Source organism: Capricornis sumatraensis, chromosome 20 (assembly GCF_032405125.1).
Source record: "Capricornis sumatraensis isolate serow.1 chromosome 20, serow.2, whole genome shotgun sequence".
NCBI classification, from domain to species: Eukaryota; Metazoa; Chordata; class Mammalia; order Artiodactyla; family Bovidae; genus Capricornis; species Capricornis sumatraensis.
Window position 1 is genome coordinate 66961638 of NC_091088.1, and position 23894 is coordinate 66985531.

A 23894-nucleotide genomic window follows, 5' to 3' on the forward strand; every position below is an offset into this window, starting at 1 on the left:
AGCCTGGCTTGGAGAATTTTGAGCATTACTTTCATAGCATGTGAGATGAGTGCAATTGTGCAGTAGTTTGAGCCATTCTTTGGCATTGCCTTTCTTTGGGATTGGAATGAAACCTGACCTTTTCCAGTCCTGTGGCCACTGCTGAGTTTTCCAAATTTGCTGGCATATTGAGTGCAGCACTTTCACAGCATCATCTTTCAGGATTTGAAACAGCTCAACTGTTTTCAGGAGGAATTCTATTACCTCCACTAGCTTTGTTCGTAGTGATGCTTTCTAAGGCCCACTTGACTTCACATTCCAGGATGTCTGGCTCTAGATGAGTGATCACACCATAGTGATTATCTGGGTCATGAAGATGTTTTTTGTACAGTTCTTCTGTGTATTCTTGCCACCTCTTCTTAATATCTTCTGCTTCTGTTAGGTCCATACCATTTCTGTCCTTTATCGAGCCCATCTTTGCATGAAATTTTCCCTTGGTATCTCTAATTTTCTTGAAGAGATCTCTAGTCTTTCCCATTCTGTTGTTTTCCTCTATTTCTTTGCATTGATCCCTGAAGAAGGCTTTCTTATCTCTTCTTGCTATTCTCTGGAACTCTGCATTCAGATGCTTATATCTTTCCTTTTCTCCTTTGCTTTTCACTTCTCTTCTTTTCACAGCTATTTGTAAGGCCTCCCCAGACAGCCATTTTGCTTTTTTGCATTTCTTTTCCATGGGGATGATCTTGATCCCTGTCTCCAGTACAATGTCACGAACCTCATTCCATAGTTCATCAGGCACTCTATCAGATCTAGGCCCTTAAATCTATTTCTCACTTCCACTGTATAATCAAGGGATTTGATTTAGGTCATACCTGAATGGTCTAGGGGTTTTCCTTACTTTCTTCAATTTGAGTCTGAATTTGGCAATAAGGAGTTCATGATCTAAGCCACAGTCAGCTCCTGGTCTTGTTTTTGTTGACAGTATAGAGCTTCTCCATCTTTGGCTGCAAAGAATATAATCAATCACTGTATTCTTCCTAAATCCGACAGAGGATGAGATGGTTGGATGGCATCACTGACTCAAAGAACAGTTTGAGCCAACTCCTGGAGATGGTGAAGGACAGAAAAGCCTGGCAGGCTGCAGTTCATGGGGTCGCAAAGAGTCGGACGTGACTTAGCAACTGAACAACAAAATCCTGTTTATGTCTGTCTCATTCTCTAAGTTCCTATAGTTTTGCTTCACTCAAGCTATTGTTCCAGCCTACTCCTTGGACTACCCTACCTGCAGCCCACCTTGACCCAGGAGGGTGCCTTGCTTTCAACATCCGGATCTGGTCCTGTCCTCCTCTGCTCAAATCCTTCCATATTCCGCTCCACATTGCCCAAAGGTAACACCAAAGCCCTTCCGTCAAGGCCTTCAGGATCTGACCCTGCCTGAATTCCCACTCTCAGCTCCATTTTACCCTTAGTGCTAAGCTGCCTGACACACATGGTCAACTGAAAACTTCCAAGAAGATCAAATGAATTACTCCTGCCACGAATCTCTATCCCACAGAAGGTCATCTTGTCAGGTTTCTCCAGGACGATCACAAATACATAAGTAGCATGATTTGGGGGAAAATTCAAGGATCGTGCAACTCATTTTTTCCACCTACAGCCGCAAAAGCAATTGGGAAGAGATACTGCAAAAAGGGGGAAGGGTCCTGTTGGAGGCGGGGGAGGGCTATCTAGAGCAGGCTTACGCCCTTTTGGGGAGGAGAAGCCTCCACTGTCCACCCCGGAATTCGGACCTAAATCAATCCCCACCTTCTCCCCACCCGACGCTTGGCCCTCTTCTGGAATGCATCAGAACAGCTGTAGGACTAAGGGTGCTATGCTGGCAATTCGAGAACCCAAGCCGAACTAGAACAGAGCGTGGTGGGGTTCCTAGGTCCGTTTTCGGGGCCACCCCCGCACCCTATCCTCTATCCTGGGGGACGGCGGACACCTGGAAGCTGCTGGAAAGCCAGTGACCCCCACTTTTGGGGGTTTAATACTCGGATTCGCTGACTCCCCGACCCCCACGAGTCCCAGAGAACGTGCAGTGGGCATCTCGCGCCCCCGGCTCGCCGCAGCGCCACGCCCCATTTCGCGGAGCATGCCGGGAAAGAAAGTTCTCAGCCGCCATGCCAGAACAGCCGATCCGCAGGCCCAGACTACAAGTCCCAGAGTGCATTGCGCCTCGCAGTCCGGCCCGGCCGTGGTTGCCCTTGGTAACAGAACCTGCCTCTCCTCCCCTCCCACCCCCAAGGAGCCGGAACTGGGAAGTGCTCTGAAGCCGCGGGAGGGACAGACTGCCACCAGAGAGAGGCAGAGACTCCGGTGGGGAGACGGAGGGGAAGACAGGAGGAAACCTGACCGGGCCAAACGTTCGGAGAGCCCCTCCCAACCCCCGGACGGAGATGCCCAGGGTATTTCAGAGCCGGCGGGGGGCGACAGACTGAATCAGTGAGAGACATGGAGGGAGGGAAAGACCTTCCACCCACCCCCTCGTCCCCGAGCTGAGAGGGATTCACAGAGACAGAGAGACATACAGAGTGGGTGAAGAAGGGACAAAAAGATAGAGCTGGAGAGCAGAGAAGGAAAAGGAGAGAGATCAGCTTAAATATTCAGAGAGAGACCCCCAGCAATGGATAGAGACTCACAGAGTCAGAGAGTGGTCAGAGAGAAACAAGCTCAGAGGAACGGGGAGGGACAGGGAGAAAGCATCTGCAAAGACCAGGGGAGAGAAATGCAAAGAACCAGAAAGAAGAGAACACAGAGAATGAGACAGGGAGAGAGACACGGAGTAAAGCGGAAACAGAGCTCCGCAGAGACAGAGACGGAGGGAGAAGAAGAGATTCAGGGAGACAGACTCGGAGTGAGAGAGAGACACACCAAGACCCAGGAGGGGGGTGGTCCACAGGAGGAGTGACAAACGTAGATGGAGACACACAGCGAAGAAGAGAGAGAAATAAAAACAGGAATTCTCAGAGACAAGGGAAGGAACCCAGACCCAACCAGAGAGACAGAGGCCGAGGGAAAGGGACACTCCCGGAGGGAGACACAGACGTACAAAAATCACAAGAAGCCCAGAGGGAGAACTCGAAACTTGGGTGACATCCGAAAAAGTGAGACGTCAAGACTCCCTCCTGCTCACCGTTGGATCTTAGCATCAATACAAAGTTTGTGCAATGGAACGGAGACACATCAGACGGAGATTCTAGCGGAGTTGCGGTGGGCTCACAGGAGTCGCCGCGGCACCCTGGAGGGGGTCGGGAAGGGGCCGCGCGGCAGATTGGGGAGGGGGCAGGACACAGCTCAGAGGATGCCTCCCCCCCTTCACCCGGCCTCCGGAGTGGGTGTGCGCACGTGTGTGTGTTGGAGACGTAGGGCATAGTCCCTGGGCTCTCCAGGAAGGTGGGGGGACGCCTTTAAGCCGAAACCCCGCCCCTCGGTCGTCATGGCAACGCCTCCCCCCGCCCGGGGCTCCCACATTTCAGCAGGTGCTGGAGCCGGAGCTCCCACCACCGCCGCCGCCCGTGCCTCCGGCTCCTCCACGCCCGTGCTCTCGGCTCTCGCTCCCCCTGGCGGAGCCGGCGCGCCCCGGGGCTCCGCTCCCGGCCCCGCGCGCTCGGCTCCTGGAGGTGCCTCGCCCCTCTCACTCCCACCGCGGCATCTCCCGCCGGCTCTTCTGTCCTGCTGAGCCTCCGGCTAGTCGCCCTTCCACCTGTTTCCCCAGACAGGCAGGATCCCGGTCCCTGCTACGTTCCGGGGGCCATGTCCGGCCTGGGCCCCGGCGGAGGCGATTCAGAGGGCGGACCCCGGCCCCTGTTTTGCAGAAAGGGGGCTCTGAGGCAGAAGGTGGTCCATGAGGTCAAGAGCCACAAGTTCACCGCTCGCTTCTTCAAGCAGCCGACCTTCTGCAGCCACTGCACTGACTTCATATGGTGAGGGAGGGGGCTGGGGCCCCGGGGGATGCGGACCCTTAATGAGCAGGAAAGAGGGGGCTGCGGCCCTGCCTCCTGGCCCCAGGCTGGGCACAGGTTAGGGGCCGGCACTCCTGGGTCAGAGAGAGGGAGGCGGGGGTCCTGGCCTTCCGGGTCCGAAGGAAGAGGCTGGGGGCCTGGGCTCCTGGGTCTGAGAGAAGAGGGTCACGGACGAAAGGGGCAGGATTTCGGGGTCCTGAGAAGAGGAGGCTAGCTGGGGTTTAGACTCCTGGGTCCGACGGGAGGGGGTGGGAGTACGCGGGCCTCCCACGACCCGCAGAGGAGAGGGGGTCCCCCGCCCTTTTCTGCACTGACCTCAGATCCTTGACTCTCACAGGGGGATTGGAAAACAGGGTCTGCAGTGTCAAGGTAAGAGCAGGGGACCTAGACTCCTGGGACCCTCGGGAGGGTGGAGGCTGGGGACCCGCAGCCTAGGCTGCTTGGCACGCGCGTTCGCTGGTCCCCAGAGAGGCGCGGGGGAGCTCGGGGCGGGGGGTGTGGCAGAGACACTGCCTGCAGTGGGGGGGGGGAGCTCTGACGGCGGGGCCACCGCGGAGGTGGCACTGGGGGCCCCTCCCTCGGCCGGCTCCAGGTGGGGACAGATATTTGGAGAATCTGTTGCCATGGGAACAGGGAGATTTGGAAAAGGGGAGCTGAAGGGGGGCTGGAGATGCAAAGTCAGAGCCCCCCCAGACTGCCGTTGCCATGACAACAACACCCGTCCTAGCAAGGGGCAGGCCGGGTGGGGTCACCGATGGGCGGGTGGGGCCGGCAGATAGGGGGCCGGGGGAGGGGGGCGAGTCCTAAAGTGCCAGCTGCTACTGCTGAGAGCAGACTGAGTCAGGGAGCGGGGCGGCCGCCGGCGGAGACTCACTTCTGCCCAAGCTGATGCTCTCCCTCCGTTCTGTTGAAGGACCTCTCTGTCTCCTCCCTTCTAGTCTGCCTGCCTCTCTCTTCACTTTTTAATCTCTGTCCGTGGATCCTGCTTCCTCTCTGTCTCCATCTCTTGCCCTCTCTGTGTCTCCCTCTCTCTCTGTCTCTGCCTCTGTGTCTCTGTCTCGTCTTTGGCTGTGTGTAGGCAATGGGCGCTCTGTCTTTCTCTGTTTCCGTGATTCTCTGCATCTGTTTCTTTCCCTGGGTCCTCCTTTAGAATCTCTGTCTTTCGGTGTCTCTCTGTCTCTCTCTGCCTGTCAGGGTCTCTTTGATTTTCTCTGTGTTGAACCCTATGGAGATCCCTCTCTCCTGGGTTTCTTTCTGTCTGGGTCTCCCCTCTTTCTGATTTTCTGTCCACTGGGGTCTCTCTCCGCTCTCGGTTTCTATGATTTTCGCCTTCAGTCTGCAGTTTTGTGGTTCATCGACGATGCCACGAGTTTGTGACCTTCGAGTGTCCAGGCGCTGGGAAGGGCCCCCAGACGGACGTGAGTGCCCGGACACCCGGTTCTCCCTCCTCGGGCCGCGCCCCCGCCCTCACCCCCTCGGCGTCCGTCCCAATTTCTCCTGCTATTTTTAAGGCTGGGAGGGGAGGGGGGCTGGAGAGATAGGGAGAGCTAGTCTGGCCCAGATTCCCTGCCCTTGGCCTGGAAAGGGGGAATGAGAGGGGACCGAGACTGGCTGGGGACCCAGGTAGGGGACAGAGAGGAGGCCTGGTGAGGGGACCTCGGCGCTGGAGGAGGTCGGCTGTGATCCAGGAGTCAAGAGATTTAGAAAACAGAAGGATGAGGGGCAGAGAGAGAGACAGACAGAGGGAAATTGATGCAAGCACTGAGATCCTGAGATAGGACAGAGAGAGAACGCCCAGAGATGCAGAAAAAAAGAGACCCAGGCAGATTGGGGGAGGGGGGAGAAAGCAAGAGCAGTGGAACAGAGTCAGCAACATGGGAGGAAGGAAAAGGGAACCCAGAAAGACTGGGAGAGACAAACTCAGAGACGGAGGGGCAGACACTCAGAAAGGGAAACTAGGATAGAAAATGGTAGATACAGGAAACTGCTTAGCAGGTACTGAGAGAAAGAAGCCCAAGAGATCTTGTCATATACACGCACACACATATGTGCACTTATAGACGCCCCCTCTGGCACACACAGACACCCATGTGCACACAAATATGGATGCATATTAGACCCCTGTGCGCGCACACACACACACACACACACAAATTCCCCCATGTTGCACACTCATATGTGCATGCACACGTCCCCCATATACACACGCACAGATACAGACAACCATTCTCTCCCTCCTCTCCACCCCCAACATCAAGGGGCTAACAAGAACTGTCCACCCTCCATGCCCACCCCTGATCCCTCCTTCGCTCTCTGTCTGGCCCTGGGGCTCCTCTCTGTGAGCCTCAGTTTCACCCTCTGTAAAGTGGGGCTGTCCATCTAGTGCTGACCTGGAGAACTTTCCAGCGTGATGGAAGCATTCTGTATCTTTTTCGTCCAGCTGCCAACCACCATAGCTAGCGGCCGAGGGACGGTAGTTTAAAATCCTGCTTGGTTTAGTCGCTAAGTCATGTCGGGCTCTTTGCGACCCCTTTGTACTGTAACCCGCCAGGCTTCTCTGTCCATGGGATTCTCCAGGCAAGAATACTGGAGTGGGTTGCCATTTTCTTGGCAAAAAAATCCTGCTTAATTTGAATTAATAAATAGCCACCTGTAGGATTTCCCTGATCCAATGGTTGACTCCACACTCCCACTGGAGATGGCGCAGGTTCAATCCCTGGTCAGGGAACTAAGATCCCACATGCCACGCAGAGCAGCCAAAAAAAGAGAAACAGCCGCCTATAGTTAGGGCTCCCGTGTGGGATAGGCATCAATCTAGACGCCCCCAGGCTTGTTTTGACAGTTTAGTGAAGTCAGGCAGCATGAGACTAGCCCAGGGTTTGACACAGAGTTGGAGATGGTTTTATGGTTAGCAGATGGAGAAAGAGGCGGATTGAGAAAGAGAGAGAGCACACCACGGAAGTCCATGAGGCATTTTGCCAGCTTGTCAGGTCAAGAAAACTGAAGTTTAGAGGATGCGACTTCCAAGAACATAGATTGAGCTCCACTGTCTCCCAGCACCTACACGTATCATTTGCTGCCTTCACTGTCCACCTCCACCACCACCAAACACTTCATCTGATTTACCCAGGGCTCATTGCATGACTTAACAGGGATCTTGTATATAGTGTAAGAATGAATCTTCTCAGCAGCTTATGAAGTTAGGTATTGCTCCTGGCCCCATCTAACGGAGGCTCTTGGGCCGGGACACCTGGGCTTGAGTCCCACCTGCATCGCGTGTTGGTTCTGTGGCCTTCCAGAAGATAATTTACCTCTCTGCACCTCTGGAGTTCCTTGTCTGTAAAATGGGGTTTAATAACCATGCCCTTATCTGGTAGGATTGTTTTAAGGACCGAATAAGCCAACTCCTTGGGTATGAATACCTGGTATGTAGCAAAAGGCAAAATACTAATTTTTATCATTGTAAAATTGTTACTATTCTCGGTGAGGAAACGAAGGGAAATAGTGTGGACAAGGCCTTTCCTCTGTATCTGGCTTTCTTTTTTCTCTGTGAAGCATTAAGCTTTTATTCTTGTCAGCAACACAGATCAAGGGCTTAAGAAGTGCTCAGGGCTCAAGATGCATGATTGCATTCCGTTTGCACAAGAACCCTTTCAGGGAGGACTCACGGTCCCATTTTATGGGGAGGCTCCCTGAATTTCTCAAAAGGGTGGTGTGAGGGAAGATCACACAGCCGGGTCGTGGGCAGAGTCAAAATTTGAACCCTAATCTTCCTAATCGGAACCCCAGTACTGTCTCCTTTTTTATTAGCTACTTTCACCCTGAGAATAACCACAGCAGCTCCCATGTCAGGTACCCTGCTGGGAATTTTCAGCCACAGCATCTCATTTCGTGTGGCAGGAACACTGGGAGCTCGGGCCAGCTGAAGGTCTTTAGAGGTTCAGAGCACGCAACTGCCAACACCTTTCCTCACCCAAGTACAATTCAATCCCCACTAAACTTCAAAATAAAATCCTAAGAAGATCTTGAATTTTCACCCTATAAAACTCTTGCAACGTATTCATAGAAAATCGAATCCAGGTCTCCTGCATTGCAGGCAGATTCTTTACCATCTGACCCACCAGGGAAGCCCCAAAGTGTTCATCACTCATTTGTGTCTGACTCTTTCCGACCCATGGATGGTAGCCCACCAGGCTTCTCTGTCCATGGGACTCTCCAGACAAGAATACTGGAGTAGGTAGCCATTGCTGTCTCCAAGGGATCTCCCCCACCCCGAAATCAAACCCAGGTCTCCAGCACTGCAGGCAGATTCTTTACCATCTGAGCCACCAGGGAAGCCCGCTTAGAAAAACGCGAATATCAACTTATTTCATACCCAGACATTGCTGAGGGTGGAAAGAGGAATGCTTTTCCTGGTGTCTTAAATTCATGCTTAATTGGAATTGAGCTATAAGCACTGCTTCAAGATACAGATTGTTTATTTCCATTAGGCAGATCAAGACACTGAGGCTCAAAACTGGGCATGTACGTGAAATCACACAACTGGGAAATGGCCCAGCTCTTGATTAAACCCAGGGCTATGTGGGGACCGCAATAAAATCGCTAGCAATAACCATGGCAGTAATGATAGTAGTAACACTACCAAGCACATTTAACCAGACCCTGCACAGACCAGCCCCTGCTGTGTGGTTTACACTTAATCTTTGGGGTACCTGGGTCCCTAAAACTGACCGGGCATAGTCTGCATCCTACAAGGGGCTCAGAGAAGGCTGGTCATCACTGGGCAGACACTGAAAGAGGCTGACCATGAATAATCCGGGGTTCATGGTGGCCCACAAGTCCTCAGAGAACCGCTTGTGGAAGACTATGGGGTAGGGACTGTGGGATCGTGGAAGCCTCCACTTCCTTCAGATTCTTCCCATATCCCACCTTGTTGGTACAACCTTCCTTGATCACTCTATTTCACATTTCAGTTCCCCCCGCATCCCTGATAATGTGCATCCCGGCTCCATCTTTGTCCAGAGCACCTATATCCATACCTCACACTATATATTCTAAGATTTTTTTTAATGGGGGCTATTTGTTAAAGCCTTTATGGAATTTTGTCACAATATTGCTTCTGTCTTGTGCTTTGGTTTTTTGGCCCCAAGGCATGTGGGTCTTCCACCCCCCCCACCCCCCCCCCCCCCACCAGGGATGGAACAGGCACCCCCTGCACTGGAAGGCAGAGTCTTAACCACTGCACCACCAGGGAAGGCCCTATATTTTATTTGTCGTGTTCATTTTCTGTCTCCCTCCACTAGAAAGTAAAGTCCACACGGACTGCAGTTTTTATTGGCTTTGCTCAGGGGCTGGGTCGTCGCACCAAGAAAAGTGCCAGGCACACAGTAGGTGCTCCATAAATACTGGAGAGTGAATGAGTGAGGCGGAACAGCAGGAAGCCTGGGAGAACAGGGCTGAAGAGTTGGAGGGGGGGTGCTTGTTCAGGACCCCCTCTGGCCCCCGCTTCTGACCGACTCCTCCCGACCCGCCCCCCACGCCAGGATCCCCGGAACAAGCACAAGTTCCGTCTGCACAGCTACAGCAGCCCCACCTTCTGCGACCACTGTGGCTCCCTGCTCTACGGGCTGGTGCACCAGGGCATGAAATGTTCTTGTGAGTCTGCGAGCCCCGCGCTTTGGGGCCCCTGCAAAGGCGCAGAGTCTGGGTCTCAGTAACGCGCGTGGTGGTGGGGGGAGTGGAGGAGGGGAAGTGGAGTCTGGAGTTAAAGGCGAGACCCACAGTCCCACCTTCCAGTTCTGTCCCCGCCCACCCCAACCAGGCTGCGAGATGAACGTGCACCGGCGCTGTGTGCGCAGCGTGCCCTCTCTGTGCGGCGTGGACCACACGGAGCGCCGGGGGCGCCTGCAGCTGGAGATCCGGGCGCCCACTTCCGATGAGATCCACATTACGGGTGAGACCCCGCCTCCTCGCCTGGCCCCGCCCCTTTCTTCCCAGAGACTGGGTCGAGTCCACCCGAACTGTCTGCCCACTCACCGATCCAGGAAAGCCACGCCCCCTCGCGAAGGTCACGCCCACACTGCTGACCCCGCCTGCACAGGCTGAGCGCCACGCGGCCATGCCCCTTTCTGCTCGAGGCCCCTGGTCTCCAGCCTTGCCTCTCGTGATGGCTGTACTAGGCATCAAGGTTCTGGGGGTGGAGGCGGGTGCAGAGGAGAGAATAACTGGTCCCAAGTGAGGTTCCGGTTTACTATATGGCTTCCCAAGTGGTATGGAAGACACAAGAGTCCCGGGTTCCATCCCTGAGTTGAGAAGATCCCCTGGAGGAGGGCATGGCAACCCATTCCAGTATTCTTGCCTGGAGAAACTCACGGATAGAGAAGCCTGGCGGGCTACAGTCCATGGGGTCGCAGAGTCAGACACTACTGAAGTGATTTAGCATGCATGCACTGGTGATAGGGCCAGGATCCTAAGGGAGCCAGGGGCTTTGGATTTGATTTCTGGGTCACTGGCTGGGGAAAGGGCTTCATACCCCATCTTCTGGGTGGAGAAGTAAAAGATTTTTTAAAAAAGAGAAAGAAAACACATGGGTCACGGAAGAGGAAGTTGAGAGATTGGAATTCGTGACTGCTGGCTGGGGGAAGGCTCCGGGGCCTCTCCCTGGATCTTAACCCCATCTCCCCTCCTTCACCTCCCCCCTCAGTTGGCGAGGCCCGGAACCTCATCCCAATGGACCCCAATGGTCTCTCCGATCCCTATGTGAAGCTGAAGCTCATCCCAGACCCTCGGAATTTGACCAAACAGAAGACCCGCACGGTGAAAGCCACGCTAAACCCTGTGTGGAACGAGACCTTTGTGTTGTGAGTCTCGGGTGCAGGGAAGGCCCGGTGATGACTAACAGAGAACGATCTGAGAGTCCTAGTGGCCCACAAGACTACAGAGGGCAGGTGTTAGGATAGGAGGAGTCCCGCAAAGGGAGAAGAAGGCGGGCGGAGAAAATGAAGTGACTGAGGAAGAGGGATGGAGACACAGAAGGTGACCGTTTTAGAGCTAAGACAGAGATCAGAGAGATTAGGCAGACCCTGAGACTCAGAGAAAGAAACATAAACCCAGGGAGAGACACAGACGGCATGGGGCGGGGTGTGATAGGTGGGCGGCAGGAAGAGAAAGAGAAGCCAGCCAAGGGAAAGACAGAAGGACGGTTCTGGAGGGAGAATAGGAGAGATCCGGAGAGAAAAGCCCAGAGGCAGGGATGCGGAAGACCAGGGAGGGGACTGGGAAAGCCGGCTAGGTTGACTTTGGCCCCAGGCAGGGAGAGGGAGCCTCTTCGGGAGGACCAGGGGTGGGAAGACACTCGGCAGAGCAGGAAAGGGGCCCCAGCTCAGGAGGTTTGCCGGCTCCGCCAGCATCCAGGATGCGGAGGTCGGAGAGCCACGAGCTGGCCCCTCACTGCGCCCCGCTCTCCCCGCAGCAACCTGAAGCCGGGGGACGTGGAGCGCCGGCTCAGCGTGGAGGTGTGGGACTGGGACCGGACCTCCCGAAACGACTTCATGGGCGCCATGTCCTTCGGCGTCTCGGAGCTGCTCAAGGCGCCCGTGGACGGCTGGTGAGGGGCGGACGGGGGCGGGGCTCGGCGCCGACATCCGCGCCTCCATCCCGGGGGTGTGGTCCCTCTCCGCCCGGACGCCATCATCTCGGCCTCCCTGGGCTGTTTTATCCTCCCCCCCCCCCCCCGTCATCCCCCCCCCCCCGTCCCTCTCTTCTTATCTCACTGTTTCTTTCGCTATCTGCGTCTCTCCATCTCTTCCCCCCTTCTGATGTCTCTGCCTCCCCCTTGGGTGCCCCCCCCCCGCCCCATCCATCTTCCCAACCTCCCCCCTCCCTCCCGCTCTGGTCTCCGTCTGTATGTCAGGTACAAGTTACTGAACCAGGAGGAGGGCGAGTATTACAATGTGCCGGTGGCTGACGCCGACAACTGCAACCTCCTCCAGAAGTTCGAGGTACCCAGACCCCGGCTTCCCTAGCCTCCAAACCCCGGGGAGCGCAGCCTCCCACAGTTCAGAGCTGGCCTTCCCCAGACTCCATCACTGCTTGCCCACTGGTCCAGGGACGAAAATTCCCAGAAGACCCTGGAGTCCTTTCTGCTTTTCTAAGGGAGTGCTGGGAATTAGAATTCCTATCCATCCCCAGGACTTCCCGGGTGGCGCTAGTGGTAAAGAACACTCCTGCCAATGCAGGAAACACAGGAGAGGCGGGTTCAATCCTGGGTCAGGAAGATCCCCTGGAGGAGGACATGGCAACTGACTCCAGTACTCTTGCCTGGAGAACCCCATGGACAGAAGAGCCTGGTGGGCTACAGTCCGTGGGGTCACTAGGAGTCGGACACGACTGAGTGACTAACACGCACACACATCTATCCCCATGGCTTGGGGGTCGGGGGGCCCCTCTCCCCTGCTTCAGGGCCGTCGCCTACCGCTCCCGGGAGGCTCTGACTCTGACTTTCTTCTCCCTCAGGCCTGTAACTACCCCTTGGAACTATACGAGGTGAGAAGAGCCAGAGGCCTGGGTTGGAGGCAGCTTCAGTCCCCTGGTCTGTATCTCATCCCTCTCATATCTGTCTGCATTTCCACGCGCGTGGGTGGAACGCATACCATACCTAGGTCTTGTGTTTGCTGAGTAATCGGAGCACTCTGGAGGTCAGTCTGACCCTCAGGCAACTCCCCAAGGTAGGGACAGCATCACAGATTCCTTAGATTCAAGGGCCCACAGTCCTGAGGCTCTGGGGCCCTGTAGCTATCAGTTCTGGGTCCTGTGTTTCTGGCATTCCGTGGACTGTGGGGCCTGGCTCTGGAGTTCTGTGGCCCGTCAATCTGGGCCTGTGGTTCTCGGATTCTGTGGCTACACTTCTGTTTCTTCCTGGCCCTGGAGGAGGAGCAGAGCTCTAGGGGATACAGATCCAAAATAGGGTCCTCTCGCCACCTGCAGCTCCCAAGGCAAGTGTCTCTATGCCATCGCATTGCAGTCTTCAGCGTTACTGTTGTGGGGGATGGTAGGAGCACAGCCGATGGGAGGATCCCGGTGACCCTGCTGCTACTGGTACCCTTGGGGAGCTTCCATCGTGCCCTGACTCCCCTCTGGGCTGAATCAACCTTGGGGAGCAAAGGTCAGGATCTTACCAAGGCCTTACCCAGCCTCTGTGACTCTGTGTCTAGTGACTTGTGTGGAACCATAGCCTCCGGTGCTCTCTCAGCCAAGCCTTGTATGTATGAAGTGAAGTCTTCCAACTGGCCTTGGATGGGCCCACAATCCCCCAGCCCCCCACCCCACTGTGCGCCTCTCCATGAGGCGGCCAGTAGCATCTGTCATTCCACCCTGGAAAGGTTCAGGAAAGGGGCTCTTGCAGACCCAGGCCCTTCTCTGTTCCTGACTTTGTGGGTGTGTCCCCCCTCGAGTGGCCCCTAAGGACCCTCTCTTGTTGGATGAGGACCGTGCAGGGCCACCCCCAGAACAGCATCAGCCTGTGAACTGGAAAAGCCAAAGGCGGCTGAGGAATTCCCAAGGGCGTGGCCGAAAGAGCCTGGTGTGTCTGCGGGGCTTTCAGTTTCACAGGTTTCCTGCCCAGGACAATCCCTGGGTCGGGAAGATCTCCTGGAGCTGGAAATGGCAACCCACTCCAGTATTCTTGCCTGGAGAATCCCATGGACAGAGAAGGCCTGGCGGGCTACAGTCCCTGGGGTCACAAGAGTCGGACACGACTTAGCGACTAAACTACCAGGGCACCCAAGAAGCACAGAGGTTAACCCAGTCTGGCAGGGCCCAGGGGAGGTGACCAGGGAGGACTTTCTTGAGGAAGGGACACCTGAATTGCTCCTTGAGTTTTTCTGTCCATTTCTCACTGTGGCCTTTCTCTCCTCCATTGGTTTTTTTTTTTTTTTTCACTTCCTGAACACCTATTTCCTGAAGTTTTACATAAGTCAAGCCCTATTCTGGGACTAGAATCAGGCCATTCCCTGGGGAGGTCCTCTTTCAATGAAAGTTACAGAGAGAGAAGGAATGTATTTGATCATGGAGATGGCCTCGGGCACTGGGGACTCCTAAACCTCTGGCAAGACCTGGGAAAGTCAGAGAAAAACTTCATCAATGGGAAGTACAGGATTCCCAGGGTAAAGGAGGAGGAGGACAGATTTCCAGGCGAAGGAAGGAACACGTGCCCCCTCTCTCTCTTCCCTGGTCGCTCAGACAGTAAAGAGTCTGCCTTGCAGCTCAGGGGACGAAGGTTTGACCCCTGGGTGGGAAAGATTCCCTGGAGAAGAGAAGGGCAAGCCCACTCCAGTATTCTTGCCTGCAGAATTCCACGGACAGAGAAGTCTGGCAGGCTGCAGTCCACGGGGTCCCAAAGAATCAGCTATGACTGAGCGACTAACACTTTCTCTCTGTCATTGCTTCTTTCAAAACAACATATTTTTACTTGAGCCCTCTGTGTGCCAGGCATGGTTCTAATCACTGGGGATATAGCAGCAAACTAGAAGAGAGGGGGAAAAAATACACTCCTGCTCTCCTGGGAGGCAGACATTAAACAAAATAAAGGCGTTGATCCTGTGTTAGACAATGAGGAATGACTATGGAGAAAAACAAGCGCTAAAGGTAGGGAGTGCTGTTCTGTGAGATTTTACAATAAGCGGGAAAGGCTTCACCGAGAAAGTGACCACTGGGCAAAGACATAAAGGAAATGAAACAGTAAGCTGTAAGGATAGTGGAAAGCCTTCCCAGTGGAGGGACAGTCACATGCAAAGGCCCTGAGGTGGAAGCAAGCCAGCAATGTCTGGGTTCAATCGCTAGTCAGGGAACTAGATTCCATGTGCCGCAGCTGAGACCTAGCGCACCTAAATAAGTTCATTTTTTAAGTAATAAATAGACCGAGTGAGATGGGAGGCCACAAAAGGTGGCCCGAGATGGTTTTGGTTTGGACACAAGGACTGCCTCTGTGTCGAGAGCTGACGGGAGGAGGAAGAAGGCGGCGTTGTGGAGGTCGAGGTGAGTTCCTGGTGGCTTGGCCCAGGGAGGCAATTATGGTAAGCGTGTTCAGGTGCTGGATGTGCTCTGAAGTTAGAAGTACAGGACCTGCATTCAGCACTCGGCTCCAGACCCAAGCCACCTGCTGGGTGATGGTGGAGAAGCACAAAGGAGGGAGACACAGTCGCTGGCATTAATGAGTTTTGATTGCTGGCTCTGCTTTTTACCTGCTGTGTGACTTTGGGCAAGTTACTTACCTTCTCTAAGATGGAAGAGCCGGTGGTGGTGCTGATGGGGAGGATTGATGGCATTATAGTAAGCTGTCTAAGTGCTAGCTGAATACCAAACTCTCCAGGCAAGCGTGCTGAGTCTCTTCAGTTGTGTCTGACGTTTTGAGACTGAAGCCTGCCAGGCTCTTCTGTCCATGGGATTTCCCAGGCAAGAATCCTGGACCGGGTTGCCATGCCCTCCTCCAGGGGATCTTCCCGACCCAGGGATCTAACTCACATCTCTGATGTCTCCCGCATTGTCAGGCAGATTCTTTACCACTAGTGCCACCTGGGAAGTCTAGTGTTAACTGTTCAGTCATGTCCAACTCTTTGCGAACCCATGGACTGTAGCTTGCCAGCCCCTTCTGTCCATGAGATTCTCCAGGCAAGAATACTGGAGTGGGTTGCCATTTCTTTCTTCAGGGGATCTTCCTGACCTAGGGATCAAACCCAGGTCTCCTACATTGTAGGCAGATTCTTTACTGTCTGAGCCACAAAGAAAGCCCAATAAAACCTGCAGGCTATGGGAAGTCAGAAAAAGTCCCTAAACCAAAGATGGGCGTGGAAACAGCATTTCTTCTTTCTCCATCTTTCCATTTGTCTCTCTCCCCTTCCCTTTTTTCCCTGGATGCTGTCTCTCTGAGGGGCACCCCCTTATCCCCTTCCGGGGTCTGACTAACTCTGCATGTCTCCCCTTTCTCGCAGAGGGTGCGGACAGGTCCCTCTTCGTCTCCTATCCCCTCCCCATCCCCCAGTCCCACCGACTCCAAGCGCTGTTTTTTTGGGGCCAGCCCTGGACGACTGCACATCTCCGACTTCAGCTTCCTCATGGTTCTAGGAAAAGGCAGTTTTGGGAAGGTTGGATTCCTGGGGCTCTGGGGGAAGGGGTGGATGTCTGGGGGAGGGGTCGAGTTTCTTAGAGATGAAATCAGGGTTGGCGGGGGGAAACTAGGCTTCTGAGCCCCAAAGATAGTTTGATGGGGCCTCTTGAGTTCCTGGAGAGAAAAGGCCTAAAGATGTGGATACTTGCCCTGAAGGAGTGGCTGACGACGTCAGGGCACCTGGTCCCCTGAGAGTGAGAGGGGGCACCTGGGATTCTGTTTCTTTGTCTCCTTGAAAGGGAAGGCCAGGGACCAGCGCTCTGGGTTCCCAAGATGGACTAGGCCTCTGTCCCTAGGTGATGCTGGCCGAGCGCCGGGGCTCCGATGAGCTCTACGCCATCAAGATCCTGAAGAAAGACGTGATCGTCCAGGATGACGACGTGGACTGCACCCTGGTGGAGAAACGTGTGCTGGCCCTGGGGGGCCGAGGCCCCGGAGGCCGGCCGCACTTCCTCACCCAGCTTCACTCCACCTTCCAGACCCCGGTGCGAAAGGATAGGGCCCCAGGCTGGCTCAGGGGCCCTGCCTCATCTCCACCCCCACCAGCCCCCTAGATGCATTCAGCACTGGATTTGAGAATCTGAGTTTGGGGGAGGGCAGAAGAGCTCGGTGGACTCTGAAGGGGCGTGGCTGGCTCCTCAGTGGGTGTGGCCAGCACGCAAGGGGCGTGGAGGGCGTGGCCAGAGGTCTGGGAGCCTGAGGGGGCGTGTCCTGAACTCCCCAGGGGTTGAGTGGGTGTTTCTGGAGTACTGGCTTCTGGAGTAAAGGAGTGCGTGGAGAACGTCTCCTGAGTGAGCTTGCCTACAACTGGGCTCTGCGTGATGAGGCTGTCACTCGTGGGTTCTTAGTTAAAGAGTCATCAGAAATAAGGCGTTTCCGAAGACTGAAATGGGACAACAAGTCAAAACTGTCAGAGGTTAAGAGAGGGAGTGACTCTACTTTGAAGAGCTCTGAGTGGGCGTAGCCAGCTTCCTGGATTTTTTTTTTTTTAATTAGTACTGGGAATTCCCTTCTGGTCTAGTGGTTAGGACTCCATACTTCCACTGCAGGGGGCCTGAGTTCGATCCTTGGTTGGGGAATTAAGATCCCTGCAAGCCGGCAAGGTGCAGCCAAAAATTAAAAAATAATTTAAAAATTAGTATCATTCGCAAGTGAAGCCTGAACAGCTTTGGTCCCTAGCAGGTGGCCAAGACTGCATGTGTGAGTGAGTGGATATGGAAAGAGGTTTCAGTTTCTCTGAAATTTCAAGCAAACGGTGGACTTCAATCTTAAATCCCGGAAAGGGAGGAGGGGAACACCCGACAGTTCAGAGTAACAGAGGATGGAGTGGGTGGACATTCTGTGATGGCGGGTAGGCGTGGACAGTTGCTCTGGAATTCTGATTGCATGGGCCCAGAGCCTTCCACGTTGATCTGGAGTGGGCAGTAATGGACGTTTCCCTCCCCTGGTGGGCGTGCCCTTGCCTCTAAGCCCCCGTCCACCCCCTCCCCAGGATCGCCTGTATTTTGTGATGGAGTATGTCACCGGGGGCGACTTGATGTACCACATTCAACAGCTGGGCAAGTTTAAGGAACCCCACGCAGCGTAAGTCATGGCCAAGAGAGGTGGGTGGGGGTAAAGCGGAAGGGAGCGGTGTCCTGCCTCTAGCCTCCTGACCCCCCCCCCCCGTCCCCTCATCCAGGTTCTACGCCGCAGAAATCGCCATCGGCCTCTTCTTCCTCCATAACCAAGGCATTATCTATCGGTGAGCAGTTCCCGGGCTTTCAGTGGAGGGAATCGGACCCCCTAGAAGGGAAGGGATTCGAACTTCACGGCTCCAGGCTGCTGAACTCTCCCCTTTCTGCAATTCCTACACACTCCACCCCAACCCACCCGCAGGGATCTGAAACTGGACAATGTGATGCTGGATGCCGAAGGGCACATCAAAATCACCGACTTCGGCATGTGTAAGGAGAACGTCTTTCCCGGGAGCACCACGCGCACCTTCTGCGGGACCCCGGACTACATAGCCCCCGAGGTAGCCCCACCTCCGCCGCTCTTAGCGCTTTCCACGCTCGATGCGTGGATATGCCTGGGGGGCTAGTGTTCGTAATGTGGGGAACTGACCCCGGGGTCTCCACGGGAGTCATGGACTGTTCCAACTGTGTGCGTGTTGTAAGTGGGCAGGGCTGGGTCTCTAAATAGGCAAAGTGGGCAGGACTTGTGGGTGAATGTTCTGAAAGAGCAGGACCCCCTTTAGGGATTCTGGAGAACAGGACCTATTACTGGACCGTTCTAAGAAGCTGGGGGAAGAGTCCCAGTGTACTCTGAGGGGGTGGGGCCCATCCCACTAGAACATGAGGCTTGTGGAGGCTGCCCCCTGAATATTTCAAGTGGGCAAGAATCTGCTCTTGGTTGGGGGGTGGAGCTAATGATTTGACTGTATATAAGCAGACGAAGAGCAGGTCCCGACTTTTCTCCCTGGGAGAGGTGGGGTTGATGTTGATGTCCCTGATCTTTCCTGGTGACTCGGTGCTACTGCCTGAGTAACCAGTGCCAATGGTCTCAAAACATAGCTGCTGATCAGCATCACCTGGGAAGATTTTGAAAAATACACACACCTTCCTGCCTCTGACTCTGGTCTGTTGTGGCTAGAATTCTTCAGGGCTGGCAACAACTATCTTTAAACAGTCAAGAATCTGGTATGTGTCCAGATTTAAGACTCTGGTCTCTGAAGTTCTGTGCTGTGCACCTGACAGTGTAAGGAGAGAGTTCAGTTATCTAGATATTCTAGAGGGTGGGCGGAACTTGCAACTTAGTGCTTAAATCGTCTTTATATTGGAACCAGAGGAATGTTCTGAGTAGGTAGAATCTGCTTCTCAAATGTTCCAAAGGATGGAGCCAAAGCATTCTGAGTGGGAAAAGTTTGTGCTGAAACCATTTAAAGTTGGGTAGGGTTTCCAGGCGGTGATGCGAGAGGGGCCCACTTGTGTTTCTTAAAACATGAATGACAATTTCTCACCTTCCTCCCTCCCCTTCTAGATCATTGCCTACCAACCCTACGGGAAGTCTGTTGATTGGTGGTCCTTTGGGGTTCTGCTCTACGAGATGTTGGCGGGACAGGTAAGAGACGCTGGGGAGAGGCTGGTTTGGCTAAAGGGTGCCAAACGGAAGGGTGCCACCTGTTACATGGCCTATCTCAGCAGGAGCAGGTCAGGAAGGGATGTCCTTAGGCTGAGTGTAGGAAGCCATGGGGAAGGCCGGCAAATAGAAGAGAGCTCTCCATGGTTCTGAAACAGTAACTTCCCACAGGCTAGGGGTTCTTTCCCCCTTTTGTGTCTTGGATCTTTCTCAGAACAATGCTTTTAAATACATGAAATAAGACAGTAGCATTACAGAAGAAGTCAGTCATATTGAAATCTGGCTATCAAAATGTTAAAGGCTTAATTGAATCTAATTTAACCACGTAAATGAATTTAACTTAAATGTGTATGGTTGTCTAAAGGTATTAGAATATGGACTTACATGTGATTTCCTACTAATGAATTAAATTGTATTAAATAGTAATATCTCACAGGAATAGGAAGTAAGTAGGAAGGCCTGTCAGTAATTTTAAAGTAGAGATGACTTTTTTTTTTTTGAGATATCTGCAACTCTTATATGATAAGAAAATATCAGTGATTTCCATCAGTGATAAAGTCACAACTACTACTGCTGGGGTTTCTTTCCTACATTTATAAGGCTGAATTTCAATTTTAGATTCCAAAAAATAAGGATGCACTTTTTTCCCATCCAAATTCACGGACACCCCACTCAGTTGTAGAAACAGACTACCTAGACCCCACATTAGAATCTTTGTCTGGATACTGCTTTTCCAAATCCGAGAAGACTGGAGGCCACTCATCCAGCCAAGAAAGCGCTTTTACAGCTTTTTCCTGCAGCTTTTCTCTCTTCTATTTAAATGGCACATTGCCTAATTAACACCTTGCTGATTTACACAGCAGATAGAGAGAGGCAGAGCAGCAAAGAGGCGCAGAGAGCTGAAGCATCTGAGATAGAAAACAAGAGCCTCTGAGAGTGCCAAGACATAGCTTTGGCGGTCTGGTCACCTTTTTCTCTAGCAATTGGCACCCCCACCGCCCTGCCGCCCGGGGCGGGCTCTGCTTGTGGTGGGCAGTGAGGGCAAGAAGGTGGGGCCAGGTAGTCAGGCCTCTGACTCTTTAACGCCTCTACTTTCTTAGCCCCCCTTTGATGGAGAAGACGAGGAGGAGCTGTTTCAGGCGATCATGGAACAAACTGTCACCTACCCCAAGTCGCTTTCCCGGGAAGCTGTGGCCATCTGCAAGGGGGTGAGAGCCCCCTGACTTCCAGATTCTCCAGGCCCAGCACACACACGCCCCACGGCTGCCATTCAGGACTGCCCACGCAGTGTCCCTGCACAGTAGGAAAAGGCTCCCACTCCTCAAGTCGTTTTACTCCCATCTGCTGAAAAAGCTTATACAGCACACCGATCTTGTTAGAACAATCACACCCTGCCTTGCTGCCCCAGGCAGTCCAAGGGAGGCTTCTACCCTGTCCTGTGGTTCCCCGCCGCCGCCCCACAGCTCGGGGCAGGCAGCGCTGAGCCAAGCGGATCAGTCGAACCTAACTCCTGCCACTTTTCCTCCTGTGGGATCTGGGGCAAGTCACCGAAACTCTGGGAGCCACCGTCTCCTCCTCCGGGGTTGGGGCGCTAAGGCAGGAGAAGGAACCTAGCCTACAGCAGATGTTAGCAGGCTTCTGCTTCGAGCGCCTGTCTCCACGTCTCTCTGACCACATCTCTCTCTCGGCTTTTGTCCCATTCCCCTGCCTCCATCTGCACATGATGGGGCTTTCTGTGTTATTGCCTTGTTTTTTTCTTTTTCTGTGTCTTTCGGGATCTCTGTTCACCTTTTCCATCTTCGCCCTCCTCTTTCTGGGACTCTATTGCCTTCTCAATAAACCCCCTTCACACACACACGCACACATACACACACACGCACACATACACACACACACAACCCTCCTTCTGGGTCTCTCTCGTCTTCTTTTTCTGGGTCTCCATCTTCCCCTTTCTCTGAGTCTCCTCCTTCATATGGGGTCTTCCTCCCTCTCTCTGGGTGCTTGTTTCCTGGGTCTCCACCCTCCTCTCTGTGGGCTTCCGTCTCCCCCACACCTTCCCATCTTCTCCCTTCTCTCTCCTCCTATCTCCTCCTTCCTTCTCTGTTCTCCCCGCTGAGTCTTTCCCCTCTTTCTGGGTCTCTGCTCCCCCTTTTCTCTGGGTCTTCTCTCTCCCACCTTCTCCTTCTCTGCCACTTTCCCTCTGGGATGTTTTCCGGATCGTCTTCCTCTCTTTCTGGGTTTCTCTGCCGCTCACACCTTCACACCCCGATCTTGCTCCTTTCTTTGTCTGTCCCTGGGTCTCTGGGTTTGAGTTTCATCTACCCCATCTCATCTATCCCCCCTTCTCTTTCTCTCTCCCTCTCTCCACCCCCACCCCATCTCTGCACCCTCCCCCCACCCCATCTCTGCACCCTCCCCCCACCCCATCTCTGCACCCTCCCCCCACCCCATCTCTGCACCCTCCCCCCACCCCATCTCTGCACCCTCCCCCATCTCTGCACCCTCCCCCCACCCCATCTCTGCACCCTCCTGCCACCCCATCTCTGCACCCTCCCCCATCTCTGCACCCTCCCCCCACCCCATCTCTGCACCCTCCCCCATCTCTGCACCCTCCCCCCATCTCTGCACCCTCCCCCCACCCCATCTCTGCACCCTCCCCCCATCTCTGCACCCTCCCCCCACCCCATCTCTGCACCCTCCCCCCATCTCTGCACCCTCCCGCCACCCCATCTCTGCATCCTCCCCTCACCCCATCTCTGCACCCTCCCGCCACCCCATCTCTGCACCCTCCCCCATCTCTGCACCCTCCCCCCACCCCATCTCTGCACCCTCCCCCCCATCTCTGCACCCTCCCGCCCCCCCCCCCCCCCCACTGTTGGTTCTTCTCTTTCTGGAACTCTGTGCTTGTCTCTCCCTATTCCTCCTTCCTGGTCTTCTTCCCCCCCTCCACCCCCGTCTTTCTCTGGGCCTCCTTGTCTGGGACACTGTCTGTCTGTCCGTCTCTCTCTGTGTTCCCTGCAGTTCCTCACCAAGCATCCGGCCAAGCGCCTGGGCTCGGGCCCCGATGGAGAGCCCACCATCCGTGCTCACGGCTTTTTCCGCTGGATCGACTGGGACAGGCTGGAACGATTAGAGATCGCGCCTCCGTTCAGACCCCGCCCGGTCAGTCCCCTCCCGGGAACACCACGCTGGCCCCTAAGAGGGTGGATCAGCCACGCATTGCGTTCCGACTCTTCATGTTTCCCTCCCGGTGTTTCCCACAGTGTGGCCGCAGCGGCGAGAACTTCGACAAGTTCTTCACTCGGGCGGCCCCGGCGCTGACCCCCCCTGACCGCCTGGTTCTGGCCAGCATCGACCAGGCCGAGTTCCAGGGCTTCACCTATGTCAACCCCGATTTCGTGCACCCGGATGCCCGCAGCCCTATCAGCCCAACGCCTGTGCCAGTCATGTAATCCCACCTGCCGCCACCAGGCGTCCCCACGGCTCCCTCCTCCGCCCCGGCCTTGGCCTTCGCCTCACCATGCCACCCCCTTTTCCAATTCTAGATCTGGCTCCCGGCGTTCTGGCCTCTGCCCCACCCCCCGGGTTTTAGCCGCCCCGCACAAGCGTTCCTGGCATTCCGTACTCCCAATGCGATCTCTAGAGTCTTACCGTGTGCTAGATTCTGCTGCTGTTGAGCCCTAGATTCTGACCTGCCTGAGCATCCTGGACTCTGTTCCATCAACTTACAGAACCGTCGACACCATCCCAATTCTCCTTCTTTTTTTGTTTCGTTTTGTTTTTCCTTCTTCCTGGGAAATAGTCTCATGGGGTGGGCTGTTCTAGACTAGGATTCCAGAACATCCCCCCACCTCCGAGGCCCCACCCACCTCCGCTCCAGTTCCGGAGTAAGTGGGAGGCTGTGCCCCCTTGCTCCAGTGCCCCTGTCCTGCGCTCTAGGGATTCCTGGGACGTATGGAAGATATTCCCCGCCCCTGTTCTCCGTCAGCTTTTGTCCTAGGCTCCCCCACCCCTAGACCCATCACCGCATGGCTCCTCCAGTCCTGCTCGGAACCCCACCTCTACCCAAATGCCTGCCACTCTCGGGACTCTCCGTGCCCCCTCTTCCGCCCGGCCACAGCTGCTGGAGAATAAACTTGGGATGCTGATGCTCAAGTGTTTGGATGTTTTTCTTCTAAGCTTGGAGAATGAAGGGGGATGGAGGTGGGACAATGACTACATAGAAACACACACACACAGAGGCTGAGTAGAGGGCTGCAGAGAGAGAGGGGGAAAACGCAGAGACCCATAAAGTGAGAGAAGATACAATGTCAGCCAACAGCAGAGACCCAGAGAGAGGACAAAAGTGGACACGTGAAGGAACAGGCAGTTGTACGCACAGACAACCGAGCGTGTCAGGCAGAGATCGGGAGCACAGAGACACAGGCACGCACCCATTTGCCCAGAGCAAGGTAAAGCTCCCAGGCACACACAGGACACGCTGAGACTCAGAGGCCAGGAAGTCAGAAGAGGGAGGAGGAAAGGCAGCCCTGCCATTGAGAGACCTTACGACAGAGAAACCTGTCAGCTTAAGGATCCGCAACGTGAGGCGAAGGGCGGACGGACGCACCCTGAGGGCCTCTTTC

The 23894-nt window shown here is 54.6% G+C and overlaps 1 protein-coding gene across 1 annotated transcript; it reads left to right on the plus strand.

The window, feature by feature from the left end:
* The first annotated feature begins 3777 nt into the window (after positions 1-3777).
* On the plus strand, positions 3778-22721 carry PRKCG (protein kinase C gamma). The gene is made up of 18 exons (XM_068991779.1): positions 3778-3947; positions 4324-4355; positions 5322-5404; positions 9530-9641; positions 9808-9939; positions 10690-10846; positions 11458-11592; positions 11899-11986; positions 12501-12530; positions 15974-16126; positions 16446-16634; positions 17642-17733; positions 17831-17893; positions 18028-18166; positions 19171-19251; positions 20370-20477; positions 22291-22431; positions 22533-22721. Exons 1-18 carry the CDS (start codon positions 3778-3780, stop codon positions 22719-22721), a joined length of 2094 nt encoding a protein of 697 aa, XP_068847880.1.
* The last annotated feature ends 1173 nt before the right edge of the window (positions 22722-23894 follow it).